The sequence below is a fragment of the Thamnophis elegans genome, chromosome 15 (genome assembly GCF_009769535.1).
Source record: "Thamnophis elegans isolate rThaEle1 chromosome 15, rThaEle1.pri, whole genome shotgun sequence".
In the NCBI taxonomy this organism is placed as follows: Eukaryota; Metazoa; Chordata; class Lepidosauria; order Squamata; family Colubridae; genus Thamnophis; species Thamnophis elegans.
The window spans coordinates 28209427-28236053 of record NC_045555.1 but is presented as its reverse complement, the minus strand read 5'-3'; the positions used below and the strand labels follow the sequence as shown (position 1 = coordinate 28236053).

Below are 26627 nucleotides of genomic sequence, written 5' to 3'. Positions count from 1 at the left end.
CGCCCACCATGGCCACATCCACCCCATCCGGCCTTCCAAGGTCAAATCCAATCCTGATGTGGGCCTCAATGAAATTGAGTTTGACACCCCTGCTGTAAAGGGGGCCTGGGGAGCAGTTCCAGGGGTGGGTTCCTGCCGGCATTACTGTCAGTTCAGCGCACAAAAAATGTGATCCGCGCGTGTGCACATATACACTTAAAAAGGTCTGCGCATGCGCACAAAGTTAGAAAAAGGAAAAAAATAGATTTTTTCAATGAAGATTGTTCTGTGCATGCGCAGAAGCGAAAATCAAGATGGCACCAATGATGAAAGAACCAGTTTGGGGGCGTGGCAGGCCAAGTTACTACTACCTCTTCAGCTGAACCGGTCTAAACTGGTAGGAACCCACCTCTGGGCGGTCCCCTCTCACCCCCAAGTTGCTGGCAATTAAGAATGCACTTGCCTTCCCCCCCCCCTCAAGCATGTCCATTAAACCATTCAGTGTCACTCCTATATCTGAAATCCCTTATAGTTTTCCCACAGAGCTAAAAGTCAAGCATTAGTGACCTTGCACTGTTAAACCTTCACTATTTTCCTCTAGAAATTGGAAACTCCTAGTATCCAGGCATCCAAATAGTCAACATTTGAATTTTTGGGTCACTTGTTTCTTTTTCTGTCTCTGGTCTGATACGATTTAAGTTAAACACTTTCTATAGTCCTTCAAAGTTCTTGATCATCTACCACCCTATATTTTTTTTCATTTAATAGGATGTTTATTGGATTTTTCCATAATACTTTGTAAGGCTAACCATGATTTAGGATTCAGATGAAACCCTAAAGCATGACTAATTGAAACTGGCAGAAATGCTTCTAATCTCTGCACGAGATCCAAGATATACAGGAAGAGAGAGAATCGGTGCTAATCGATGCAAGTGGTAGGACCTCAGCGCTTTGCTGCAAATGCAGTTTATCCTGAACATTTGCACTGTATTTTCTCCTAGATTTGTGCAAGCTCAATAAACCATCGGTTGGGAGTTTCAGCCAGTAGGGGCCGAGATCAAACAACAAGCTAAGCCAAAGTCAAACATGGGCCCTCACAGTGAGGCATTGTTTCAGACAATTTGCGTTCTCAAACATTTAAAATACTGGCTCTCATAAACCAACTGAACATCCTTTGCCATCGGCGTTACATCCTTGAACATAACCCAGGTCTCAAGAATGCTTGCGCAATGCAAACCAATCCTTATTTCTTCCTATCCCGTGCCAGAGTATGGATCGTCATCTCCGTCCAATTTCTGAGCAAAGGTTTTAATTTCAGCCAAATGCATATCGCTATCACATAATCTCTTTTGCTTTTAAAACAGGGAAATAACCCCCATCTCTCTCTACCCGCTAGGGCCCAACTGAAATGCTTTGCTTTTGTTATACTGCCTTTGTTTATGATTGATGTTTTTGTTGCTTGCTTCTAATAATCTCATATTAATTTTTCCCCAATTTGCTTTCTAAATTATTTTGCAGCTATTCCTCTCCACTCCCACAGTATGATTCAAGGTGATGACGCTGTCTGTGACTTCTCATTTTGCCTCTCTGTGTGTTTATTTTATTTTTCCTCCCCAGTTGCAATGTCTGTAGATGTTTCAGTGCGTCTCCAATCTTTCCACCTTCTGCTGTGGACTTTCCTCCTTTGTCTACATGTCTTATTATTGTGCTTTAGAAATTGTTCTGTAACTCATATCGTTAGTCTGATAATGATTTAGATGGTCACTAACTCTTGATGTCATGTATACAAACTGCATGAAAAAAATTATTGTCTGATGTCTAGGAGGACTGATAGACAGGTTAGTTAACAAAGGGTCATGGGCATGTCAATCAGAAATACTAGAGTAATTGCTAAAATCTTGTATTTGCAAGTGAGGCTCTATGGAAGAGAAAGAAACTATTCCTAAAATAATCAACACTCAAACTGCAGCTTGGTCTTTCTAGCTACGGAACCATAGCCTCACATTCCGGGTACTTGCTGAGCTTGAAAAAACAAGCCATGATCAGCTCTTAACCATGCCTGTATTCACATTTCACACAGCCAGTGTTGTTTAAGTCAAATGGTCAGAGAGAATTGTTTAGCAAACACCCTAAAAAAGCCTTCAGATCTTGCAAACTTGGGAACTTTGTGGATTAGACTAAACAAACCAAAAGGGAACCATTTAAAAATAAGATGAGTTCTTGGGACAGGTCAAGGTTTGGGAAGGGAAGAGAAGTTCTCTTCCAGAAAACCTCCTGCTGCACTGCAAGTCCTGGGGTTGACTCCCCAGGAGTGAAAGAGAAGTTCTGAGCTGCCCAGAGTTGCAGCTGGGTGTCTGGGCAGCCATCCAAATCTTTTGAAGAAATCAAAAAATCACTTTCCCAGCATAGGGGAGGGAGGCCAGGTTGCAGCCTCAAGGCAAAAAATAAAACACATGTGATAAATTGGCAATTTATTCCTGGGCAGAAGAAGCACCATATTTTTAGAGTAGCTTTTGGTTTTTTGGCATGCTTCCATCTCTATAAATTCAATATCAGTCCTCAGCCTTTTTTAAAAAAATCAAGAATTTGAGGGAAGCAGCTTTTTAATCTACAATCACATTGAGATTTTAGGCCTGGGAATGTAGAAAGGGTAGGGAAAAAAACCAACAACAACCCGGCTTGAGAATAATGTGCCAAGCAAGTTAAGGAAGCAAGGAATAAACAAGCAAACAAACCCAGAACAGTTTAAACTCTTCTTTAAAGTAGGCAAAATGGAAGCTGCAGTTCTTTTGCAGAGGCAGCTCCAAGGGCGAATGGACTATGGAAACTGGACAGGTCCATGTTGCTTTCTGAGGAACCGTATGGAAGTGGCCTGCCATTGCTTTCATAGGAGCTCTCTTGACCTCTTTCAATAAATGTCATTAAATCCAGCAGAGCCTGAGGGATAGATGGATTTCATGGCATATGGGCTTCTGATTGTGTCCCCTTCCATTTGAGAGGAGTGAAGGGGACACACAGGGCCGATAACTTGCTTACGGAGCATCACACCTCTGTCCTTGTCCAGTTTGAGAAAAACTTATTCTCAGCTGCCCTGTCCTGTCTGGTCTGGCTCCTTGGTCCCATCAACCTGCCTGATCTTCAGGCTGGACTAGAGTAAGACCTGGAGGACGGACACCAGGAAGTCCTGGAGGAACTGCAGGCTAGTCTGGAAGGATGAAGGTCAGTCTTGAAGATGGCAAACCTCCTTCCTAATGGTTCTTTATCACTAAGGAAGCCCACTTGGATGTCCATGGAGTCACCAGGAACTGCGCTTGGCTCAAGGAGGTCTTAATTTTTGTCCTCTGAGCTCAGCAGACGGGGAGGACTTTTTCAAAAGAAAGCTTTCAGAACATCCTCCATGGGGGCAGCAATGGGATCAAAGTTGGCTGCTTTCTTTAAGAAACCAACTATGAGGAACTGCAGTAGAACACAAAGTTCAGGTTGAAGATGAGAGATTTAAAAGAAAAAAGGAAGGAGACACGTTTCTTCAGAAAGCCTTTTTTTTAAAGGGGGAAAAAGATGTTGTCATGCATCCACGTTGCTCTGATAGTTTCTGAAGAAATAGAGTGTAAGGAACTGTTAAATGATTAATTGCACATGCTGATAAGGCATGAATCATACACTGATAAGTTCACTATAGGAGAGCCTGTGCAATCCTTAGCCATAGTGTCATGCAATCATGGGATCAAAATAAGAGAAAATAAATGCCCTCTTTCTCCTCCAAATAATCTCCCATGCAAAGAATTATCTGTACCCTTTGCTGAGAAATCAGCTGCCCAGTTCTATCCAAATTCAGCCCCATTGGTTTTGGCTGCTCCAGGGAGCAGAGTGGTGGGCTCCATGTCACCTCCTTCTAGTAGACCTGCACCCAAATGGTGCCAATACGTGCCGGTTGTTCTCAGAAGGCTTTTCCTTCTTGGTGCATTAAGTTGGTGTTAGAGATCTTTTGCTCCATGCCAGCTTTTTCTGAAGCTTGCCCATTCCTCTTGCAGTTTTCTGGTCAGCTTTATGGTGGATGCCCGGGGAGGCTCCATGCGTGGCAGCCGCCACCACGGCATGAGGATCATCATCCCACCACGCAAGTGCACGGCTCCCACCCGCATCACTTGCCGCTTGGTGAAGAGAGCCAAGCTGGCGAGCCCGCCACCCATGGTGGAAGGAGAAGGATTGGCCAGCCGGCTGATTGAGATGGGGCCTTCTGGGGCACAGTTCCTGGGGTAAGTGGCCCTCTGGGCTGATCACTCAAGTTGCTTCTCCTCCTTAATCAGTTGGATCCTTGCCTTTCCTATTGTGATCACCCTCTGCGTGTTCGTTGACTTGTTTGTGACGTGTGTTGCTTCACTGGAGGCAAACTCCCCATGGAGCCCAGAGGGAGCTTCTCTTGAGCAGGTGGGATGGGATGGAAGGCGGAAAGGGGGACATTCAGCAGAAACCTCCCTCTGTCATGGGCTCCAATCAGCCTTGGTAGTGCTACCCACCCATGCGCAGAGCAGCCCGTGCCCATAGATACCCTGTCCCTTCTAAAGAAACATTCTCTTCCACCTTTCCTCCTTCCTTGGCTGTTGCCCACCAAGAGCAGAAGAATTAACCTGCAAGTAAGCCTTCTATAGCTGTCAACCTCCGGCTCCTAATATCCCCTCTTGTTTTTCTTCCTGCTGCATGGATGCTACTAGTAAACTGCATCTTCCCACCAATCCTCCCCTTTTAATTGAGGGGGAGAGCCTGGTTAGCCGAATCCTGCAGCTTGGGCCTCAAGGGACCAAATTCACTGGGTAGGATCTTTCTAAGCGAAGATATCAACTGTCTGCGCCTCTTTTCTAGTTTTTGGTTTTGACTTGCTTTTTTTTTTTTTGGTTTTGTGTTTTGATCATGCCCATCTCTTTTACGTTCCCTACCACAGTTACAGCAAAAGCTTCCCGTTGGTTTAAATATCACAGGCAGTGAAACCATAATGGCTTGATGATAGTCTAAACATGGCTCCCGTTCAACTGATCTTGTGCTTTGAGCATGTTGAATTCATGGCAAGCATTTCTGCTTTCATAAGTTCTGTGCTTTTTCTTAATTTTTTTTTAAGAACAGCTTTTACTTACAGTCTCGGCTACATTAACTGTACCTTTAAAAAAGACGTGTTTATTTTAATCTTGCTGGTAGAATTATTGACAAGTCAGTTTGTGGAGGAAGAAGATGGCCAAAATTAGATCATTTTCAGCAAGTAATATTTGTAATACAAGGATGACTCAATTGAAACCTAAGATGGTGTCAGGCCAAAGGAACCAAGAACGACTCCGATTCAAAGCAAAGAAATGTTGAGTAGTTTCTTTATTGCTTTGCTCATCAATAGACAGAATCTTGCCAGTCTAAAGCACTTATCTGCAAGATTATGAGATGTACCCTGCAATCTGGTGCATGGAGGTGGGTGGGTCTGCCTTTGCCCTTTTCCTGCAAATTTCCAGGTTTCTTTGTCTCCTTGTTCCCTGGAAAAAGCCCCTCTAACTCCCTTGCTAAGACCTCGCATATAATTCAAATTCTCGGGAGAAAACCCAGTTGGGAAGATACTCCTCATTGTTTGGGTTGGTGGTTGCATTACAGGCGGCACATGGAAGCCGAACCCAATGGAATAGGTTGGGTTTGAAGAATGCTCAAGGCTACCAAACCCCTGTTTCCCAATTAAAACTAAAAGAAAAAAAACTATTGTGTAGATATTTAAGTTGCCTGGAGAAATTTGTTGTGTGAGTGTGAATGCAGCCAGACAATCCTTGAAAGGACGAGGAGTGGCAGATTGGTTAATCCTATCAGCAAAGGAGGAGCTTCTGCTCCATATATTAAATGTCTCACTGTTTCCATTCCAGCTCTTCCATATTTAGTTGCATATCTACACACACTCTCTTTTAAATGTTAATCATTAATATATGTATATAATTTATACGTGTGTGTGTGTGTGTGTGTGTGTGTAATTTACAAGTGTTTATATTTATAATTCACACACAGGGACACTACCCCTTTGCACTGATCTGAAAAGAATTCATATTTAGAATCGTTAAACTCCTTAAATATATGGACAGCTGGTATTCCACAGTTGTGAAACTTAATCTACCCTGCTATTCCAAGCCCTCTGTTGAGTCCCTATCCTACCTTCCCTGTGAGTTTCGTTTCTATTCATGGACATAACTATGTGGGCTTTATCCAGAGAGAGACGAACAAAGAAAGATTGTATTCAGAAGGTATTTGTTGGTGTGTTTCAGTATTTGGTACATGGGGAGCACCGAGTTAAGTTAGATTACCAAATGCATCAGCCCTTGGAGATGTTGCTGTTTTCCTTCAGTCATGTAATTTGGATAATAATCTGTGGTTTTTTTTTGGGGGGGGGGGGAATAAGAAAAGGCACAATTTAAGTAGAGTTACTGTAAGAACCTTTCTATCTCATGGCATTAAGCATGTAAATAATAAAATTGGTGGTGTAAAAGAGGATAAATTAATTGGAGGGTATCCTAAAAATGCTGTTGTTTGTTCCTAATGCCCTAGTTGGAAATGCAGAAGTTGGAAATCTGTGTCCCATCCTGCTTATTGATTGACTGTTCTCTGCCTGCTCCCAGCATGGTCAGATGCTCCGTGGTTGTAAAAGATGATGAGTTGTCATTGTTTCCCACCTATAAAGCTCAGTAGGAAATGATTGAAATATATTAAAGCTGCATAATCCGTAAATGCTTACCTTTCTGTGATTACATTTTTCATGTAGGAAATGAAGAGGGTGCCTCTGCTTAGTTCCCACACTAGGGTTTGCAATTCTGAGTTATGATGTCTGTTACAGAAGAGGGACAGGACTTAGCTAACTCAGGATGTGCATACACGGGTGGGCTTCAAAAATTGCAGCGATTGGTTTGCTGCCCCATTGCTGGGTGGGCGTGGCCTAGTCGGCCTCCTGTACCATAGGGGGGGGGACATTTTTCACCCTCCCCAGGCTCCGGAGGCTTTTCTCGAGCGTGAAAACTGCTTCCCCCTGGCTCCAGAGGCTGGAAACAGGCCCATTTTTGGACTTCCGGAATCTCTAGTAGGTCCGTTTCCACCTCCCTCCCCGAGCCTCTGCACGGGCCTTGCACTTACCTGGCATGATGAATGGGCCGCGAGGAGACTCCTGGGAAGGGTGTGGAAGGGTTGGTGTAGCCAGCCAGGGGTGGCATTTTTGGATTCGCTGAACTGGGCAGAATCCTATCTAGAGGATCGCCCGAACCTGTGCGAACCCCCAGCAGCTTACCCCTGTATACAGCTACACAGGACTGCTGTGTTGTGTGACTCTGCAAGTCACCTGCTTCTTGATATTTGGGGAAAGAGCCAGAGGGTACATAGCTCACCAGTTTCACTCACTTTGGCATGGTAAGTTACAACAATGGCAGATAGGGGTGTCCTCAGCGTATGGTCAAAAAAGAGAAGAGAGCAGACATGATGTTGTGACAGTTAGAGTTTTGATGACAGCAAGAGCCTTGGTGGTTCAGTGGTTAGAGTGCAGTACTGCAGGCTACTTCTGCTGATCATTGGCTGCCAGTAGTTTGGCAGTTCGAATCTCACCAGGCTGACTCAGCCCTCCATCCTTCCAAGGTCGGTAAAATGAGGATCCAAATTGTTGGGGGCAAGAGGCTGACTTTGTGAACCGCTTAGGAAAGGCTGTAAAGCATTGTGAAGCGGTATACAAGTCTAAGGACTATTGCTATTTCTATGGTGGCCCCATCTTGGCTTTTTTGATCATGTCCTGTCCTTCCCAAGATAGAGCTGCTCTCCTACAGCCATCAGCCCATGGCAGAGTTCCTACTCAACCTATTGTAGTCTATTGGAAGATGGTCCTAGAAGAGGAAAAAGAATCTGGCCAGCCTCTCATAGCTGGTCAACATTTAATTTTAATTGTCCCCCTTGAGCCAGGGACTGGTCTTAGGTTTTTTTTAAAAAAAATTACAGAATTCTAATGGTATAAGCCCCGTGGAATTACCATGCATCATTTGGACAGCTATATAAATGTTGTTGAGTAAATAAATCTCTGGGTTGTAAAATAGCTTTGGAGGTTGGAAAACATCTCCAAGAAGAAGCTTGCTGATCTCCCCCTTGTCACCCAAGTTCAAACCTTATCTTTTTTATAAAACCAGCTGTTCTGACCTAGGCTTCCCCAGCAGCTTAAAGCCGAGTCCTCATCCCAATAAACTCCTTTTATTGAATATATAGTGAATTCCTCTCCAGCAAAGTCTTTCCTATCCCACAGTCTTTCAAGATAGTTCACAATTACCGATCTTTATTAGGCTTGGAGAGTGACCAGGCTGATATCTTTCAGAGTCTACCGTAATAATTGGCAAGAATGCAGAAATGAATTCATTGTCTCCTGCCAACTCCACTCCCCTTTTGCTCCTCTTTTATTCCCTCTGGGAGGGGCCATTCATCATCCACCTGTGGTTTGTTCCTTAGCTGTTCCCTTTGTCTGGCAACTCTGCACATTCGCACATTGGGAACAGACTCCAGCTGTTCGTCTGCCTCACTGATGTCTGACTCTGAAGACAGCTGATAACTGTCAGATGGCCCTGGTCCCATCTCTGCTTCTGACACAGAGCCCTCATCAGAGCCTTCCCCAAACTCCAGGACTGGCCCATGTTCCTCCCTAACCTCCTCACTGTCCGAATCTGCAGCCAGCTCCAAGAGCCAAGGTGGCGCAGTGGTTAAATGCAGCACTGCAGGCTACTGCTAGATCAGCAGTTCAGTGGTTCAAATCTCACCGGCTCAGGGTTGACTCAGCCTTCCATCCTTCCGAGGTGGGTAAAATGAGGACCCAGATTGTTGGGGGCAATATGCTGACTCTCTGTAAACCGCTTAGAGAGGCCTGAAAGGCCTATGAAGCGGTATATAAGTCTACTGCTATTATTGCTATTGGCCACTGGTGGGGCACAACACCCACAGGAGATTGCATAAAGGAGAGTCACCTTGTGGCGAGAGGAGCAGCCAGCAAATTTAATAAATAAATAAAAACGAACAAATACATAAATAAAAGGAATAGGAGGAAACCTGGGTCCAAACATCGGATGGTGGGTCCCCGATAGCTCAATCCAGGATGTGGTTATTATGGAATGAGCCTCCTGGAACTCAGTGGGACTGAAGCATCTCATTGCATCTTCTGCCTTTTAGTTGCAATCATTCCGTTGTCTGGTTTCATCTCGAGCATTTTGCTGAGAAAACGCTGCTCCCCATCCAAGAAAAAAACCAGAAGTAGCATGTCTGCAAGGTGGCTCTTCTCCGAGAGGCTGTTTTTCAGAGAGGGTTTCTTTCTCTGCAAAGTAGGAAATCTGTGGGCTGCAGCACAAACCACTTTCTTGAGACTTGCACAACCTCTCCCTATTTTCCCTTCTGGGAAGTTCCTAGGCTAGGCAGAAAAGAGAGGTTGAAATGGTCCCTTCCTTCTTCACCAGGAAACGGAGCCTGGTTATTTTGTATCTTTGCCATCTCTCTTTGCAGAGAATTTGGAGGCACAGAGTGAAAAGCCCCTCTCTCTCTTTCCCCCCCTCTCCCTCTTTCTCTCCCTCTTTTTCTTCTCCCTCCCCCTTTTTTCCCTCTCTTTCTTCCTCTCCCTCTCTCACTCTTTCTCTCCTCCCCCTCTTTTTCTCTCTTTCTTCTCTCCCCTTTTTCTCCCTTTCTCTCTTCCCCTCCCTCTCTCCCTCTTTCTCTGTCTCGCCTTGCTCTTTCTTTTTCTCTGTTTCATCTCCCTCCCATTTTCCCCCTCTCTACCTCTTTCTCTCCTCCCTCTCTTTCTCTCTCTCTCTCCCTTCCACCCCTCCTTCTCCCTCTCCCTCTTTCCCTTTCTTCTTCCTCCCACTATTCCCCCTCTCTCCCCCTCCCATCCCTCTTTCTCCCTCTCCCTCTCTTTTTCTCTTTGTCCCCCATTCTCCCTCTTCCTCTCACTTTAACTATCTGCCTCCATCCCTCTTCCTCAGTCTCACCTTCTCCCTCCCACCCTCACCCTTCTCTCCCTCACACACACACAGGCATGCTAACCCTGAGTAAATTTTGCATTTGGGATAAGGGCAGGACCACCCTCTCTCTGTTTGCTTACTCAAAGACACCCATCTCTCTATTTATCTGTCTCCTACCCATCCACCTAAATTGTGCTCCACAAAAGATAAAGCCAAGCGGGAACTCTTGGGAGCTACTAAGTAAAATGGTGGCCTCTGTGGCTGTAGTGATATCCGTGGCCAAGAAAGGGAGAGAGCTGGGAGAGTCTCAAGAGGAGGCCAGGCTGGTACTGCATAAGATTCTCAGTCATTTGGGTTCTTTGCACCGTGTTTTTCTTTTCATGCTTGCCCAAAGCAGAAGAAATTATGAATGCAGAAAAATATACATATATATTGTCACGTTAACATCCATTGCATGATGTAGAGCAGCTCAGGTGCAGAAAGAAGCTTTCCTCGAAACTGACATTGTCACAGCAGATCTTTCTTGCCAGATCACATCTCCTGATTATGACCTCTTTCTGCATAAGCCACTTCCAAAAGTTTCTTTTCATTTGCTTATATGTATTTCTGTAACTTCTTGTTTTCGTGTGACTCGGCCTTTGCCAGCACTCCCACGTCTGCTTTCAACCTCAGTTTGGCATCAGGGTGAATCAAATGGTTAGTGGCAGGTCAAGCGGGAAAGGTTTTGTGGCTTTGCCAGTTGTTAATCGCTTGCAACCAAACGACAAACCGAGCCCGTTTCCAACCCCGAAGACACAGCTGCCGTGGGTAGAGTCTTCCGGCCTCAGTGGCTTTTCTCTTTCTTTGATGCAGTCCAGTGGTGGTAGAAATCCCCCATTTCGGATCGATGCGAGGAAAGGAACGAGAGCTGATCGTGCTGCGGAGTGAAAATGGGGAAACCTGGAAGGAGCATCAGTACGATAGCAAGCACGAGAACCTCCTGGAGATCCTGAATGGCATGAATGAAGGTAATGGCGAAGGTCCCTGGCCAGAACAGAGACAGTGCCAAAGTGAAAAATGTGTACCGTCCTTCCCTTTGGGACCATCGGAAAAAAAGTGCAGGAGAAAAAAATGGAGCAGATTTCCCTCTCTACAGTTTTCTCTTCTAGTAGAAACAAAGGATGACCATTTGACCATCACAATTACAATTTTTGCTATCGTTTTTTTTTTTTACAACTTGTGATATATTTTTTAACACGATGCTGACATTTTATCTGTTTGATATTTTTGTGCTGTCTGCAACAGGATAGGGCTCCCTAAGCAGCACAAGTAATATTCTCTAATGTAGAGGCCCCCAGCCTTTTGGGCAGTGGTGAAATCCTATTACCCTCCTGCCCCACCCCCCAGTTCTGTGGGCGTGGCTTGGTGGGGGAGTCATGTGACTAGGTGGGAATGGCCAACTTTTTTTCACTTTCAGCTGTTTTTTTTAGAATTTTAAAGCATTTTTTCCTTGTTGCTTCACCCAAACCGGCAGGGGAAAAAATGCTTTAAAAAGCTTTAAAAAATAGCTTGCGACGATCATCAGAAGTTTTTTAAAAAGCTTTTTAAAGCATTTTCTTCCTGCCTATTCGCCCGAACCGGCAGGAAAAAATTGCTTTAAAAAGCGGGGAAAAGGCCTCCGACTATTGCGTGGCTCACAGATGAGCTGAGTGATCCTCAGAAGCTTTTATTTTACTACCAGTTCGCAAACTCTTAGTAAACCGGGAGTATTTCACCCTTCTTTTGGGGCCCAGGGACCGGTTCTGTGGATAAAGGTTGTTCCACGGACGGGAGGGGGCGTGGTTTCGCATGCTGCCTGCATTCAGCGGATGAGGCTTTGCTTGTTTGCGCAGCCCGATTTCTGGCATGGCGTGGCGCAGTGCTGGTCCACAGACTGGGGTGTTGGGGCCCCTTGCTCTAACGTTTCTGGTTTTATCCCTGGATCACTGGTGTTCTGAGCCCCTACTTAGGGAGCCTCCAAGAACGCCTCAGTCCTTTCTGTGAGAAAGGGCTCCTTCAAACGAAGACATGTGTAAATAAGCATTATGCCCTGAGCACTCTCCCAGCTCTCTGGTTCTTTGCTGCCTGCTAAATATTCTTCTCACGTTGCCTTTTTAAATGTTAAAGCCAACATGGTTTTCCTGAGTGGAGTACCATCTACTGGCCAAGATAGATATTAAAAGGGACAATCTAGCAGATATTGCAGGAGGAGAGTTAAAAAATCAGGCAGATTGCAAATGTTATTAAAGGCTCAGAATTTTTTAAAAAATAAGCTTGTGCAGTTTCAGCCACTTAAGATTTATTTGGATGGGTATTGCTACCAAATGTGCTTGTCCAATGCTTCAGAGTCAAAGAAAGTGATTTTAAACTGTAAACCCAACTTTTTAAAAAAATATATCCTGGTGTATTGGTATTGAAAAATCTGGATATACCACGTTTCCCTGAAAATAAGACAGGATCTTATTTTCTTTTGACCCCTGAAATCAGCGCTTGGTCTTATTTTCGGGGAGGTATTATTTTTGAGGTGCAGGAGGTGGTGAATATGGTCACCTCAGGGCTGTGTAGCAATGTTTTGGGGGAGGGCTTATTTTTGGAGAGGGCTTATTTTAGCGCATGCACTCAAAAGCCCAATTGGGCTTATTATCCAGGGAGGTCTTATTTTCAGGGAAATAGGATACTTTTTAAGTTTTAACAATAAATTGTTAATTTACTTGGGGAGAAAAGTACAATGTTAATTAGATAGAATGTCTGTTCTGGAGTCCTGTAATTCTTCTCAAGCAAAGACATTCTTAGAAAAGGCCTAATAACCAAGCTTGAAAACAGAAATGGAAGAAGTGCTTGCAAAACTGAAATCCGCCCGCTCCAAAGTTAATTCAGAGAGCTTTGAGGCTGACAGAGTAAAGGGGTTCTCTGGGGGGGGAATATCTGAGTGGTGATGTGGAGGTGAGTCTTGAGCCCCTTTTCCTTTCCTAGAGCTGGACAGTGTCGAAGAGCTGGAGAAGAAGCGGATCTGCAGAATCGTCACCAAGGACTTCCCTCAGTATTTTGCGGTGGTTTCGCGAATTAAGCAAGAGAGCAACCAGATTGGGCCGGAAGGAGGCATCCTAAGCAGCACCACTCTGCCTCGGGTCCAAGCTGCATTCCCTGAAGGCGCATTGACAAAAAGAATTCGAGTGGGCCTCCAGGTAAGGCAGCTTCTGGTCTTGAGAAACCTGATGGAGGAGAAGGCTTGAGTCAGGGCCTGGCTGGCTCCATTCAGGCATAGCAGCCCCATTTCTGCACACCTTGAGGGGAAGGTCCCCTCTTGAGTCCAGTTGGATCTTGGTGAGCAGACAACGCAGGACTTCCTTCTTCACCTCCCATGGAGAGAGAAGAGAGGTTGCAGCTGTCGTCCAGTCATCTCCCTCAAGTGCAGCTTCCTAAAAGTCCCACAAGGGATTTTCTCCCTCTTAACATTTGGTTAACCTTTTGAATCTTACCCAGCATCTCAACTCTGTTCATAATGAAATGAAACACTATATTTTATTTTATCGACACATGGATAGAAGAGTTTTTGTTCTATCACCCCAAGGAGATTTTGTTTAGATTCCCCCCCCCCCCCCCCGCCTTTGGTGGTGAAACTGATTTAATTTACACTAAGTAAATTGAAACAAGGGCTCGGCATTAATCTGCATTCATTGGACTGATACCTGTCATGAATGTTAATTGTTAAAGCGGAATTCAGGAAAATTTCACATTGCCTACAGAAATGATACAATGCATGCTGTTTTTGAGGTTCTGGAAAGGTGATTCATGGATCTGGAAAAGCTAATGTTATATTCTATGCTGCCGTGAACAATGTATATCTCCTGCTTAACTGTATTCTCAGGATGGATTTTTAAAGGATATTAAAAATTGTGCGCTTCTCATATGTGGGGAATGATCCCAAAATTTATTCTAGAATCCTGGAAATAGAGTCTCTTATGGGATTGTAACTGGTGTTTAGTGGGATGCGGTGGCTCAGTGGCTAAGACGCTGAGCCTGTCAATCAGAAAGGTCGGCAGTTTAGTGGTTTGAATCCCTAGCACAGTGTAATGGAGTGAGCTCTCGTTACTTGCCCCAGCTTCTGCCAACCTAGCAGTTTGAAAAGAGGTAAAATGCGAATAGAAAATATAGGAACCACCTATGTTGGGAAGGGAACAGAGTTCCGTGCGCCTTTGGTGTTTAGTCATGACCAGGGAGACGTCTTCAGACAACGCTGGCTCTTCGGCTTTGAAATGGAGATGAGCACCGCCCCCTAGAGTCAGGAATGACTAGCACATATGTGCGAGAGGAACCTTTACCTTTACCTTAACTAGATGTTTAAGGTTCAGGAGTTTTTGGGCAACTTGGTCAGATCATATATATATAGTATAGTATAGCATCATTAGTGCTTCATGGAGGGAATTTGATGACTATCAGAAACCATCCTGAGAAAACCAATCCCATATTGTGGCTCAAGGATATTGTGTGGTCACTGAAGTTGCTGAGATTTAATCTTAGCTTATATGAATATGTTTAGTGAGTTTGACAGGAGACGACATAGCCTTCTCAGTTTGAAAAAAAGAAGACAGCTCACTTTTTCTGGAAAACAATGCACATAGCCATTGAAAACCCTTTCTCGAATTAATCATAGGCTCAACCAGTGCAGGACGAAATGGTGAAGAAGATCCTTGGCAACAAAGCCACCTTCAGCCCCATTGTCACAGTGGAGCCCAGAAGAAGGAAATTTCATAAGCCCATCACAATGACGATTCCGGTGCCACCACCCTCTGGGGAAGGAGTGACCAATGGGTACAAAGGCGACACCACACCCAGCCTTCGACTGCTGTGTAGCATCACAGGTGAGAGACCCAGCAGGGCTCATGCACTTCCTTAGGGTGAGCTGCACACCCTCTGGCAGCTTCTTCCAATGGTCGTGTGACACACACACACACACACACACACACACACACACACACACACACACCGGTTAGTCATGGGTGCTTCGGGCCGCTTCTCCCCAGCCCCACTGTGACTGGGGTGAGCAGGATAGACCGAAACTGACATGCTTGCTTGGTTAGAACTTCTGGCCAACCTAACTCCATGGGAGGCAGGCAGGAAGGAAGGCAGAAACTTCCAAGAAGTCTGCTGAATTGAAGCAGGAGTGTCAAACTCAATTTAATTGAGGGCCACATTAGGGCTGGGGTTGACCTCAGGGATGTGTGTGTGTGTGGCCAACTAGGTGGGTGTGGCCAACCAGGTGGGTGTGGCCAGTTTGATGCCACTCCCCAAACTGCTGGCCTGTTTCCTGTTTGCATTGGGTAGACCAGGACAGCTCTGCAATCTGGATTCGGCTCATGGGCCTTGAGTTTGACACCCCTGTCTTAAAGTCTACATTTTCTGTGTTCCTTCTGCAACTTTCTGACTGATGCTTTTGACCTCCGATACACATATTTTCCTTTCAGCAGAGATCAGATTAAATATTTTGCTGAACAGTGTTTAAAATATTTTACATTTTTGGAGTAAAAGAATCTCCTCCCCACACTCCCAGTCACTGTCTCTTGCTATCATCTATGCACAAGCATGTCTCTAGACTTTCTAGGTGTCCTTACTGAGTGTTGCTCTTGGACAATACCCAGAGACCATATTTACCAACTGTTTAATTCTCTTTGTTTTAGCATCTCCTTAGTCAGCTACATTTATTTCGAGGTTGCGGCTGAGTCCTCCCAAGAGGGTCCTCACCTCTCCATCCTCCACAGGCAGGGAGTGTCTGAAATGGTGTAGGATTTCCTGCCTAAGCAGGGGCTTGGACCTCCAAGGTCCCCTTCCAACTCTATTATTCTATATTCTGGAGGACAAACTCAGTGGTTTCCATCTGAAAGAGAAGACCGGGAATCCAGGGCTGTGGGATTTGGGAGCTCATAACTTTTGGTTCAGACAGAAGCACAATTCCAGACTGGGCCAAAGCTGAGATTCTTTCTTAAAAGAGATTTGTGTCTTGTTGTCTTCTTCTCCAGGAGGCACTTCACCAGCACAGTGGGAAGACATCACAGGAACCACCCCTCTCACGTTTGTGAATGATTGTGTCTCCTTCACAACCAATGTTTCAGCCAGGTAGGACAAAAAGCAAGGACAAAAGCAGATTACCTTCATCCTCATCTGGAAGGGAAGATCTCATTCACTTACCTGAACATATTTATTTATTCATTAATCAATTGTTTATAGCTGCCCATTTCACAAAATGCAATTCTGGATGGCAACAGCAATTTTGAATAGTTTGCTTCAAAGAGCTCATCAACTGCATTCCTTGTTCCTATTTTCTTTTCCTACCAGCAGCCCTCTGGGGCAGGTACAGAATGGCCCTAAATTACCCAAGCAGCTCCCATGGACTACAGCTCCATCACTTACAAACAGCCATGAAGTAGTTGGAAAGATTGCCACTTGTTGTTCCTTTGTGCACAGACCACTTAAAAAGCAAGCCATCCTCCAGTGTTGCAACTCTGATTTTAATAAGCTTCTTGGGCAACCACCAGAAAGAAAGCTGGGAGGACTCAAAGGCCCCAGGTCGGCCTCTGGAGGAAAATCCAGATGTGCACCAAACTGCAATTGAAGTGATAAGAAAAAGAAAGGAAACATGATTTTATCTAATTTGTGCACTTCCAGTTTTGGGGAAAAGCATCTGAAAGTGAACTAAAATTCAAGAAAAGCTGTGGGGCTCTTGATTTACCTTCAGGACACATTATTCTAGACAGATGTTGATTATAGAGAAAGAGTCATAATTTGATTGGCATTCTGATGAAATATTTATTAAATTCACGTCCTTGTGAATTAGATCAGTGGTCTCCAACCTTGGCAACCTTAAGCCTGAAGGACTTCAACTCCCAGAATTCCCCAGCCATCTTAGCTTAGCTGGCTGGGGAATTCTGGGAGTTGAAGTCCTCCAGACTTAAGATTGCCAAGGTTGGAGACCTCTGAACTAGATGTATGAAAATAAACTCATTGTTTATGGCTTTCTATCTATCTGCTTAATCAATCTCTTTCCTTTTCCCTTCTCTAGATTTTGGTTAGCAGATTGCCATCAAGTTCTTGAAACGGTTGGGTTGGCCACACAGCTATATAGGGAATTGATCTGTGTCCCTTACATGGCCAAATTTGTCATTTTTGCCAAAACCAACGATGCTGTGGAATCCAATTTGCGCTGCTTCTGTATGACCGATGATAAAGTTGACAAAACGCTGGAGCAGCAGGAGAATTTTGAAGAAGTTGCAAGAAGCAAAGATATTGAGGTATTCATGATTGAACGGCAAAGGTCTTCATGATAATCATGAACTGTGGGTGAGCTTTTCAAAATGTATTAAATATGACATGAAGCCTGTGCAAACCAGCCTCGGTTTAATTCAGTTCAGATCAAAGGTAGATCAAAAGTATGGGCATCGGACCTGGGTACCTGAGAGACCGCCTCCTGCCGATTACCTCTCTCAGACCAATTAGATCGCACAGGTTGGGTCTCCTCCGGATTCCATCTGCCAGCCAATGTCAGCCGGCGACTCCCCGGGGGAGGGCCTTCTCTGTTGCAGCTCCGGCCCTCTGGAACGAGCTCCCTGTTGAGATCCGGATCCTTACTACCCTCCCGGCCTTCCGCAAAGCCACCAAGACCTGGCTGTTCCAGCAGGCTGGGGGGAGCTGAGAAGCATCTACCTCCACAGAAATTGTGAATGTTGGTTTTGTTTTTAATATGTTGTCTTTGTCTCATTCCCCCCTTTCCCTTGTCTTTTGTGAGCTGCCCGGAGTCCTCCAGGAGAGGGCGGCATACAAGACAAATAAATAATAATAATAATAAATAATAATGTAGCCTGTCATATAAGAGCCTGGAAAAATGTGTTCGTAAAGTGAGGGACATCCCATTTATTTTAATTCTTTGGGTATTAATCCAGGCTTGTTTTTTTTCTCTCCAACAGGTTTTGGAAGGAAAACCCATTTATGTGGATTGTTATGGAAATCTAGCTCCTTTAACCAAAGGGGGACAGCAGCTTGTATTTAATTTTTATGCTTTCAAAGAAAATAGACTGCCATTTTCTATTAAGGTAAAAGCCACAGCTGCCATAAGATCGGTACTAAGCTCTTGTGATCTGACAACATTGTTCTTTTGAAAAGACATGCTTGGGATATTTCTGGGGATGGCTCTCTCCATGTGCCATCACACGCTTGGCACAAACTTCTTAGGGGAGATGGGTTGGCGACAAAAACAGGCATGGAATGAGCTTCCTCTGGATGGTTGAGGGGCTTCCTAGCATTTCCTCTTAGTTGAAGACCAACCTTGCTGCTCTTTGTGTGCATCCTTGCATTGAGACACAATCTGATTTGTTGGTTTGGGGTTCTGAAGGCCCTTCCCAAGTGCTCATTGTCACCTCTGGAAATGGTGAGCCTGGAAATGGCCAAGATCTTTCTGGTGCCCCCAGATCGATCGTTTTTAGGTGGCCCTCCTGGCCCATTCCTGCTGGTGTGAACCTATTGATGGATTGCATTTCCAACATTAAGCAGACCTAATTTTATACATCTTAGCCAATCTTGCTGGTGCAAAGTACCATCTATAAAACATTTTATACAGAGTTTTCTTTGTATGCAGTTGACATATTCAGTTTAACATTTCTACCTGGGGTGGGTTTCAGCAGAGACTACTACTGGTTTGCTCAGAGATGTAACACGCGCATGCATGTGTAGTATAACTAAAGTTGCTCTCATGCGCAGAAGCAAAAAACAAGATAGCGGTGCCTATGGTGCCTCCAGGAGAACCGGTTTGGGGGCATGGCAGGCCGGGGTCACTGCTGGTTCCAGTAACCCAGGCCAGCAAGCTACTACCAGTTCAGCCAAACCGGTCCGAACTAGTAGGAACTCACCACTGATTTCTATCCCATAGTTTCAGCCACTGTTTCTTAAAGGGCAGCAGTCACGTAAGCCTGTTATGAAGAACAGTTGGGCATAAAGAAAAAATGCTTCCAAACTTTGACCAACTCCTGCGGCTTTATGAAGCTCGGGCAGCTGAGGGACCTCATGGTTGCTGTCCCAATGTTGGACTTTGGCAACCTAGAGTGGGAAGAAGAGAGCACCACCTCTCTGGGAAGCTAATGTGTACTGTAAGGGCATAGAAGGGGATCCCATCTTAGCATGTGCTCCTTTTATTCTCAAGAAATATTCTTGGACAGTTCTTCTTTTGATTAAACTGGCAAACTAAATGTAGTGGAAATGCGAACTGGAGCCCTCTTTCCAACCAACCTGTGATGTCTTATTGACTCGTAGATCCGAGACACCAGCCAAGAGCCTTGTGGCCGCTTATCCTTTCTGAAAGAGCCAAAGACCACCAAGGGTCTGCCCCAGACGGCCGTTTGCAACTTGAATATCACTCTGCCAGCACACAAAAAGGTACAGCCCACGGGGCAGCTTAATATCCCTGGCAGTAGCATTAAAGAGTTAGTATGTGCTGCAAAGAGGAATGACTGTCTTGCCCTCGGATTAAGCTGGCCTCTCTATGTATTAACTGTTTTTGTGTATGCAGAAAGTAAAAGTGTGGAAAACATCCCAAGTTTGAAATGTCCTGCGCCAAGCGATTCTGAGCTCAAAAACTTTGGACTTGGAGTATTTTGCACCCTTTAAGCAGAAAGCATTTTAAAAATTCCCAGTTGCCCATAGTTTGTTGTTTTTAAGGCTGGGAAATTTTGTTCACAGATCCTGCTTCTGCTTAGAGTCGCTAGACTTTCTGCTCTTAGTAATTGTCATGTATTGATTTGCATTTGATGTATAGTTTTGTTTGTTAACCTTTTTTTTTCCGTTGACATTGCTTTGCTTTGTCTATGATGAATTAGCTTGCATTTTTGTGCTCCCTTACTCGGCCTTTTACATATCCTGATATTCTTTTCCCTGCTGTCTGTTATAATATTCCTTGTCTCCGCAATTCATCTTGGGACCCAAAGGAAACAGAATCAGATCAAGATGATGAGGTAATACAAAACACTTTTTATTTTACCTTTATTGTAATCAAGAGCTTATATTCAAATTTCTGTCATCCTGCAGTAAGGTTTTTCTACCCCAAATTCTCAAACTCTATGTATGTTTATGCTTGTCTGTGAAATCGAAAAATTGCAAACATCCAATGATGTACCACATACTGCTTAGAGCAACAGAGGCACTTTTTTCCCTAGATTTCACATTCAGCCTCCCCACCCCCTCCTCCTCCTCCTCCTCCTCCTCCTCCATAGACTATTTCACAATACAGCTTTGCACAAGAAAAATGAAACTTACCTATGCAGATTCCCATGCCAAAAACTGAGCCACATTTTGTGCAAGTATTTGTGGAGGGAAATATCACTTACTAGGGCGTAGTCAGTGGCCTATACTTTCCTATGATCTGCCCTTAGATAAAAGCTCCTTGTGGGTAGCTGGGGCCTACCAAATTCTCTTATTCCAGCACCAGGCTGTTATGAGGCAGGACACAAACATACCTGAGAACTTTAAATCAGATCAGAAGTGGGATGGATCTGCGTGGACACCCCCCCCCCAGTGATCCACCTTTACACATAAATAAATGCAACTCATGAAAACTACAGTCAAATTTGCTAAATCTGTGTCACCTAAAATATCCAGGAAAATACTGCATTTTCCTTCCAATAAACAGAAAACCATTTTATTCATTTAAAATCGCATGTTGACTTCCTCTTCAAACTTTCAATATTCAATTTATATAAACCTTTCTCTATTATAACCCTTTCTCTATATGCACACACACACACACACACAAACATCTCTCTCAAATCTTCTACAGTGTTTGAACCACAGAGAGTTAACACTCAAGAATAAGCTTGTGAATATCTAAACTGGATGCCTTCCACACTAATTGGGATTACAGTGACCTGATTTATCAGCTGTTCTGATATGTTAGTCACAACCCATTTGGAAAGAACCACACTAAAGATACCTGGTCAGGACCTTGGTGCAAAACTTCCATTTATTGGCAAAGTAGGAGGAGGAAGAAGAGGAGGAGGAAGAGGAAGGGTGTTTCAGTGAGAGTTATAGTTGTGCCAACAGTTTCATATTGGCTTGATAGGGGACATTATATCAAAAACAAATCATGAATCAGCTCGAGTCAAGTGGGTTAAACTCAATAATTTGAGCAGAGTTAAACATGGGCTTTATGCTGCCTTTACAGTTAATGGAACTTAAATCACCAATTCCAGCATCTCTAAGTCACTTGGGATGTTCAACCAAGTACCCTTCCCAGCTATCAAATAACTATTTTCTCTCAGTTCCAAGCAAACATCCTTTAAGTTCCCCCAAACATTTTGCTTCTTTTTTTAGATATTCCTATAACTATTGCTAAATAAAAAGTATGAAACGTATATAGGGATGCAGAATAGAAACTGCGGGAAGCTGGTTTTTCTAATGCCCCCCTCCTTGCCTTTGTGCACATTGAAAGAAAAACCAACCCCTTCCGTGCCTTTTATTTGTCCCTTCTGTACTCACCTTAAAGTAGGTGTACCTTGTCATTTATGTGCTTTCCGTGCAAATTGATTTTGGCAGATGGATTTGATTGGCCTCCATTAAATCTGCTCCCATGTGTTCAGTGTATAACTGTAACCTTGTGTGGGGGTGCCCTCATTTGTAGCCAGCAATTATCATTGTGATGTCACTGTGCTTATCCCAAGGGGACATTGTGATGTGACCATTAAGGCTTAGCCTTGCTGGGTGATGGTCTAGCACTCTTCAAGGAGGCTGCATTTGGTCTTGGATCACCAGATCCCAGGTCAAGGCATACTGTGGAAAGTGTCCCTCTTCAAAGGCTTTGGGAGACTCGGCAGTGATGCTTCAGAGTCAGCCTTAGGTTGCCTCCGTGATCCTTGGTCCTGACACAGACAAAACTAGTTGTACTTGGACATAGGCTCACCCCACTGTAGTAAATCAGTGTGCCCACCTTGGAGGACGGATGCTTGACTCACATCAAAGCCGCCTTGCAAAAATGCTTTGCACGATTCTGCTATGTAAGGTGTGACTTTCGAGACTGCACCTGTGTAGTTTAGGAATGACATTATGGATGGCAAGTTTGGGGATTCAGCTCCTTCCCACATTTGTATTCTTATTCCTCCCTCTTTCATTGTGGATCAAATATATCATGAATTGAGAACATTGGGGCAGCAAAGAGCTAGCTGAGAAGGTCCTGGGTTCATTCTGCCCTCCATGATGCTGAAGAAGGGAGGGGATATGTCTAGTTACCACAGAAAAGGACCATATATGGCCAGTTAGGTGAACGATTCAGCTGAACAAGAGAAGGGTGGAATTAATTTCATCTTAAATTGAACTTTTAAGAGACGGCAATAGAATTTGCACAAACTGGAAATCCCCCCCCACCTTCCCGTAAGGTGAAATATCCTTCCATTTTTCTATTTATTGCAGGGCCCACAAAGCCCCTACTTAACTGTTCAAAATTCAAGCTTTGAAACTAGATCAAAACACACCTAAGTGGAGATCAGCCGGGGGGGGGGGGGGCGAGAAGGGGCTTCACCTTATGGAAAGTTGGTTGTTCGGAATTGCAGGGCCAGGAAAAGGTAAAACCAGATTGTGTAGCCTGTATAGGTAGACCGTATCGCTTTCAGGGCCCGAAGATTTCTTAAGTGCAAGAATTGTGTTCTTTAGGCTCCATAGGATCCCTGAGGCCTTATTAAGCCTGGGAATGGGATGAGGAGAATATTCCCTGTTTTTTAAAGCAGGTCTTTGCCTATCTTGGCTGATGCTTTAAAACAAGGCTGGGATAATGAAATGGAGCAGGGTTTACTGCTTGAGCAGGGAGTTGGACTAGAACTGTGATGGAGAACCTATGGCATGAGTGCGGGAGGTGGCATGCAGAGCCCTTTCTGTGGGCACACGCACCATCGCCAGCTGCTCTTCTGGTTTCCGGTGCGTGCATGAGCGCTGGCCAGCTACTCTTCGTGCGTGCCGGTGTGCCGGAAACTGGGAGACCAGCTGGCCGGTGCAAATGGCGCGTACCAGCCAGCTGGTCATCGGGTTTCTGGCACGCGTACACACACATTCCAGTTTGGGCACTTGGTGCCGAAAAGGTTCGCCATCACTGGACTAGAAGACCTCGAAGGTCCCTTCCAACCTTGTTACTGTGTTATTTTATTACTATTATTATTATTATTTACTGTGAATAAGACCGTGACTGAAATATACAGAAGGGCATCTGCTTTCAAGCAGGATGTTCTCTTCCAAGTCCCAAGAAGAAATCTGTTTTCTTACAGACGGAGAAGACCGACCGCAGACAGAATTTCGTGTCCCTCGCTCTACGTAAGCGCTACAGCTACCTGACTGAGCCTGGCATGAGTGAGTTTCCTAACATACTAAGATTGTAAACTAATTTTTCATTAAAAGAGACATTTTTTCTATCAATGTTGCACTTTATGTCATTGGAAGAGGTGGGATTTAGTGGGCGGCGCCCTCCAATTATTCAAGCGCTCTTCTTGAGCACAAACAACTTGAGAAACTCAAACAAGGATGCCTACCATTTTCTCTTGAAATATCCATGGACCACATGAATCATTTGTGGAGAATTGGTTTTCTGCACTTACCTAACAAAGAAGTTGGCCTTGCTCCTTTTCCAGAGAGGGTGATATGTCATGATTGACAGCTAACCCAAAGGTGCACTCTGTGGTGTTTCAGTTGGGGACCAACTACATCAGGGGTGTCAAAATCAATTTCATTGAGGACTGCATCAGCGTTGTGTTTGACCTCAGGGGGCTGGGGTGGGTGTGGCCATGGTAGGTGTGGCCAGCTCAATGTCACTCGTGTTGGGTGGTGGCCTAAGCGCTCTGCCAGCGAAAATGGGTTCCCAAGCTACATTTTCAGCTGCAACAGCCTCATGCAACTCTCTGCCAGTGAAAATGGGGCTCAGGACCACATGCAGCCTTCGCGAACTCTGTTTTCAACTGGGACAGCCTCCTGCAATCCTCTGCAAGTGAAGGTGGAGCTCAAGTGGGCTATGTGCAACCCTCCCAAGCTCCATTTTTGCTAGCAGAGGCACTGCGGGCCGGTCCTTCACTGCTTCCAGGGTGGCCTTATGAGCCAGATCTAAGCACCCCCCGGACCTTGAGTTTGACACCCCTGAACTACTTGTTACACTGAACCACTCTCAGATTAAGTTTATTTTAGAAAAAGCAACTGTCTAGAGCACTTCTGCTCTGGAATGGCATGAATTTCCTAATAAAAATCTCCCTTTTGCTTATAGTTAACGACATTTAACAGGCACGAAATCCGGGTCTCCCTGTGTATTTATATTACAGGCCTCCACACAGGAATTGGATTTTGCATTAATAGGTTGGACCAAAGTATTAGCAGACTTACTCACAGAATTCCAACCTATGGAATTAAAGGTTGGAATTTTAATTTAAAATTCTATGTATTTATTCACGGTACAGTTAATCTTACAGAAGTCCAACCTATGGATTTCTGTGGGGTCGACTGTGCCGTGAATAGATACATAGAATTTTAAATTAAAATTGCATTATACAATGATATAAACCTACAAGGAAAACAGCCAGGTTGATTTGAAATATTATCAAAGGAACTTTAGCAAAAGCATAGGAGAAGGTTATTTCATTGACATGGGGATTATGCCTTTATCACTTTAATATCGGCATGACATAAATTAATTAGAACTTTCAGGGATCGGGACAATGGCCCTCCCTTTTCTTCAAAGCCTGTGTCTCCTAGGCATTCCCTGCATGCAAAGTTAGCAGCACCCTGGACCATTTTTGGTCCATTGTCATATTTTCTTTTAATCAGCTCACGTGTCAGAGTCCCCTCAGCCAGCTCAACTCTTCAAAGCTTTCCAGAGACTCAGTGTAATGTGGTAAGATGAGCCACAGACAACAGTTGTCAGTCTCTGACTGTTGTAGCTGATTCTCAAACTCATATCTTCTGGTGCCCTCTCGGCTTACATTTTCCACAGCATAGCAGTTTGTTTGTTTGTATATTCAATGTGCAAACTTGTTTACATTTTTTACATTCCTGCACTGGGAAATTCTAGCTACTATAGTAAGAAAACATCAGCATCACAGGCACAATGCTCCCAACTGCTGACACTGGATTGTCACCTACCACATTGTGTTTCCCCCCAGTTCCCTTAACATAGCAACACACGGGAAATTAAATGATGAGCATTCTTACCTACCAGACCCCACCTGTCTCTCTAATAGAAGGAAGGGAAGAAGCTGGTGGTAAAACTCCATCAATGTAGCTAAGAATCTCCTAATTTGAAGCTAACCTTCTTTTTATAGAGGTGGCACCATCTGATGCCGCATGCCAATGCCTCCCAGAATCACTTTGGAATTGGTCAGTGCCAAAATTGAGATGAATGAATCAATCAATCAATCAAATCAAACCATCACTTGTATCTTATGAACAGGAACTTTGAAGGCCAATCATAGGACTGAAGGCTTTCCTGGAATTGGTATTCTTAGGGTGGACTGTTCAGCCTTAGAACTTAAAACTTAGAAGGATAAATTCAATCGTCTTTCGAAGGTTTCTTTGAACATAAACTTTAATAATTCTCGGGATCAGATTAAACCAGCTTTCTCACATCAGCAATAGAGAAGCCAGGAAAACCATTTTCACAAACAACATCATTTGCTTTTAAATGAGGGATATGAATTTTGTATTCCTTGCTTTGAAAAACTATTCTCAAAAGGTACCAAGACATTCAGCCTTGTAGAAAAAGTGGGCTCTTATTCTTTTAAAATGTTTTCTGTGGAAATAATTCTGAATATTGATGTAATCCACATAGCACACACCGCACATGTCATTTTATTCCTCATGCTTGTTTTGACATGATAAAATCATGCATGAATAAAAGTGAAAACGTTTTGGTTGCTTCGCTTGCCATGTTTTTTCATTAATTGTATTCTTTTTTTTCTGTATGACAAATGCTTGTTAAAGTCATTCCACACAAAGCTTTTTATTTACGTTTTACCAAGCTAAAGGACTATTGCATGAATAATTTGACTTTCAGAGGAATTTTTTTTTCATTGTTGTTTTAATCTTTTGAGTCAGAAAAGCTCTTGCTCTTATTGGCTTTGTGAGCCTGAAGCATTAACCAAGCGTGCATGGGAGAGAGGTCTGACTTTATTCCCCCCTTGGCTTCACACTTTGCACATCAATTGCCTGCCACTTTGAGAGATTTTGGGAGGGTGGGGGGGAGGGGACTCTCTGCATGAAAGATTCGGGAGTGTTTCTCAAGCAGAGTTGCTCAGAGTCACACGCACAAACCCTATATACAAGAACTTAACAAAAATGTAAAAAGTAGACAATCCTGAGGAAATTGTGACCCTTGCTGGCAGCAAAGACATATAAATTAACAGGCAAATGGAACTGAAAGGTTTAAAACTTCAAATTCAGCACATCAGAAAGTCAATAGGAAGTGAGAGAAGAATTTTTGGTTCTGGCTGTTACTTTGGACCAGCGTGGACTTCTGGTTTTTGTTTTTTTTTTTTGTTTTTTTGTTTTTTTGTTTTTTTAGCCTTTTCTGTTTTCTTCATTGTCTGCAGATTCGGTTGCCTTGTGCTTTTTTGTTTTTCATTTCTTGTTGTCTTTTCCTTTTCCCTTTTTGTAAAC

The 26627-nt window shown here is 44.1% G+C and overlaps 1 protein-coding gene across 1 annotated transcript in view; it reads left to right on the top strand.

Moving 5' to 3' along the window:
- Positions 1 to 26627, top strand: part of ANK3 (ankyrin 3) — a 309147-nt gene that overhangs the window by 254527 nt on the left and 27993 nt on the right. The window contains 10 exon segments of the mRNA XM_032231543.1: positions 4011 to 4235; positions 10809 to 10963; positions 12948 to 13159; positions 14629 to 14836; positions 15992 to 16088; positions 17032 to 17260; positions 17933 to 18058; positions 19272 to 19394; positions 19943 to 19969; positions 23261 to 23342. Coding sequence (XP_032087434.1) covers positions 4011 to 4235; positions 10809 to 10963; positions 12948 to 13159; positions 14629 to 14836; positions 15992 to 16088; positions 17032 to 17260; positions 17933 to 18058; positions 19272 to 19394; positions 19943 to 19969; positions 23261 to 23342 — 1484 coding nt within the window.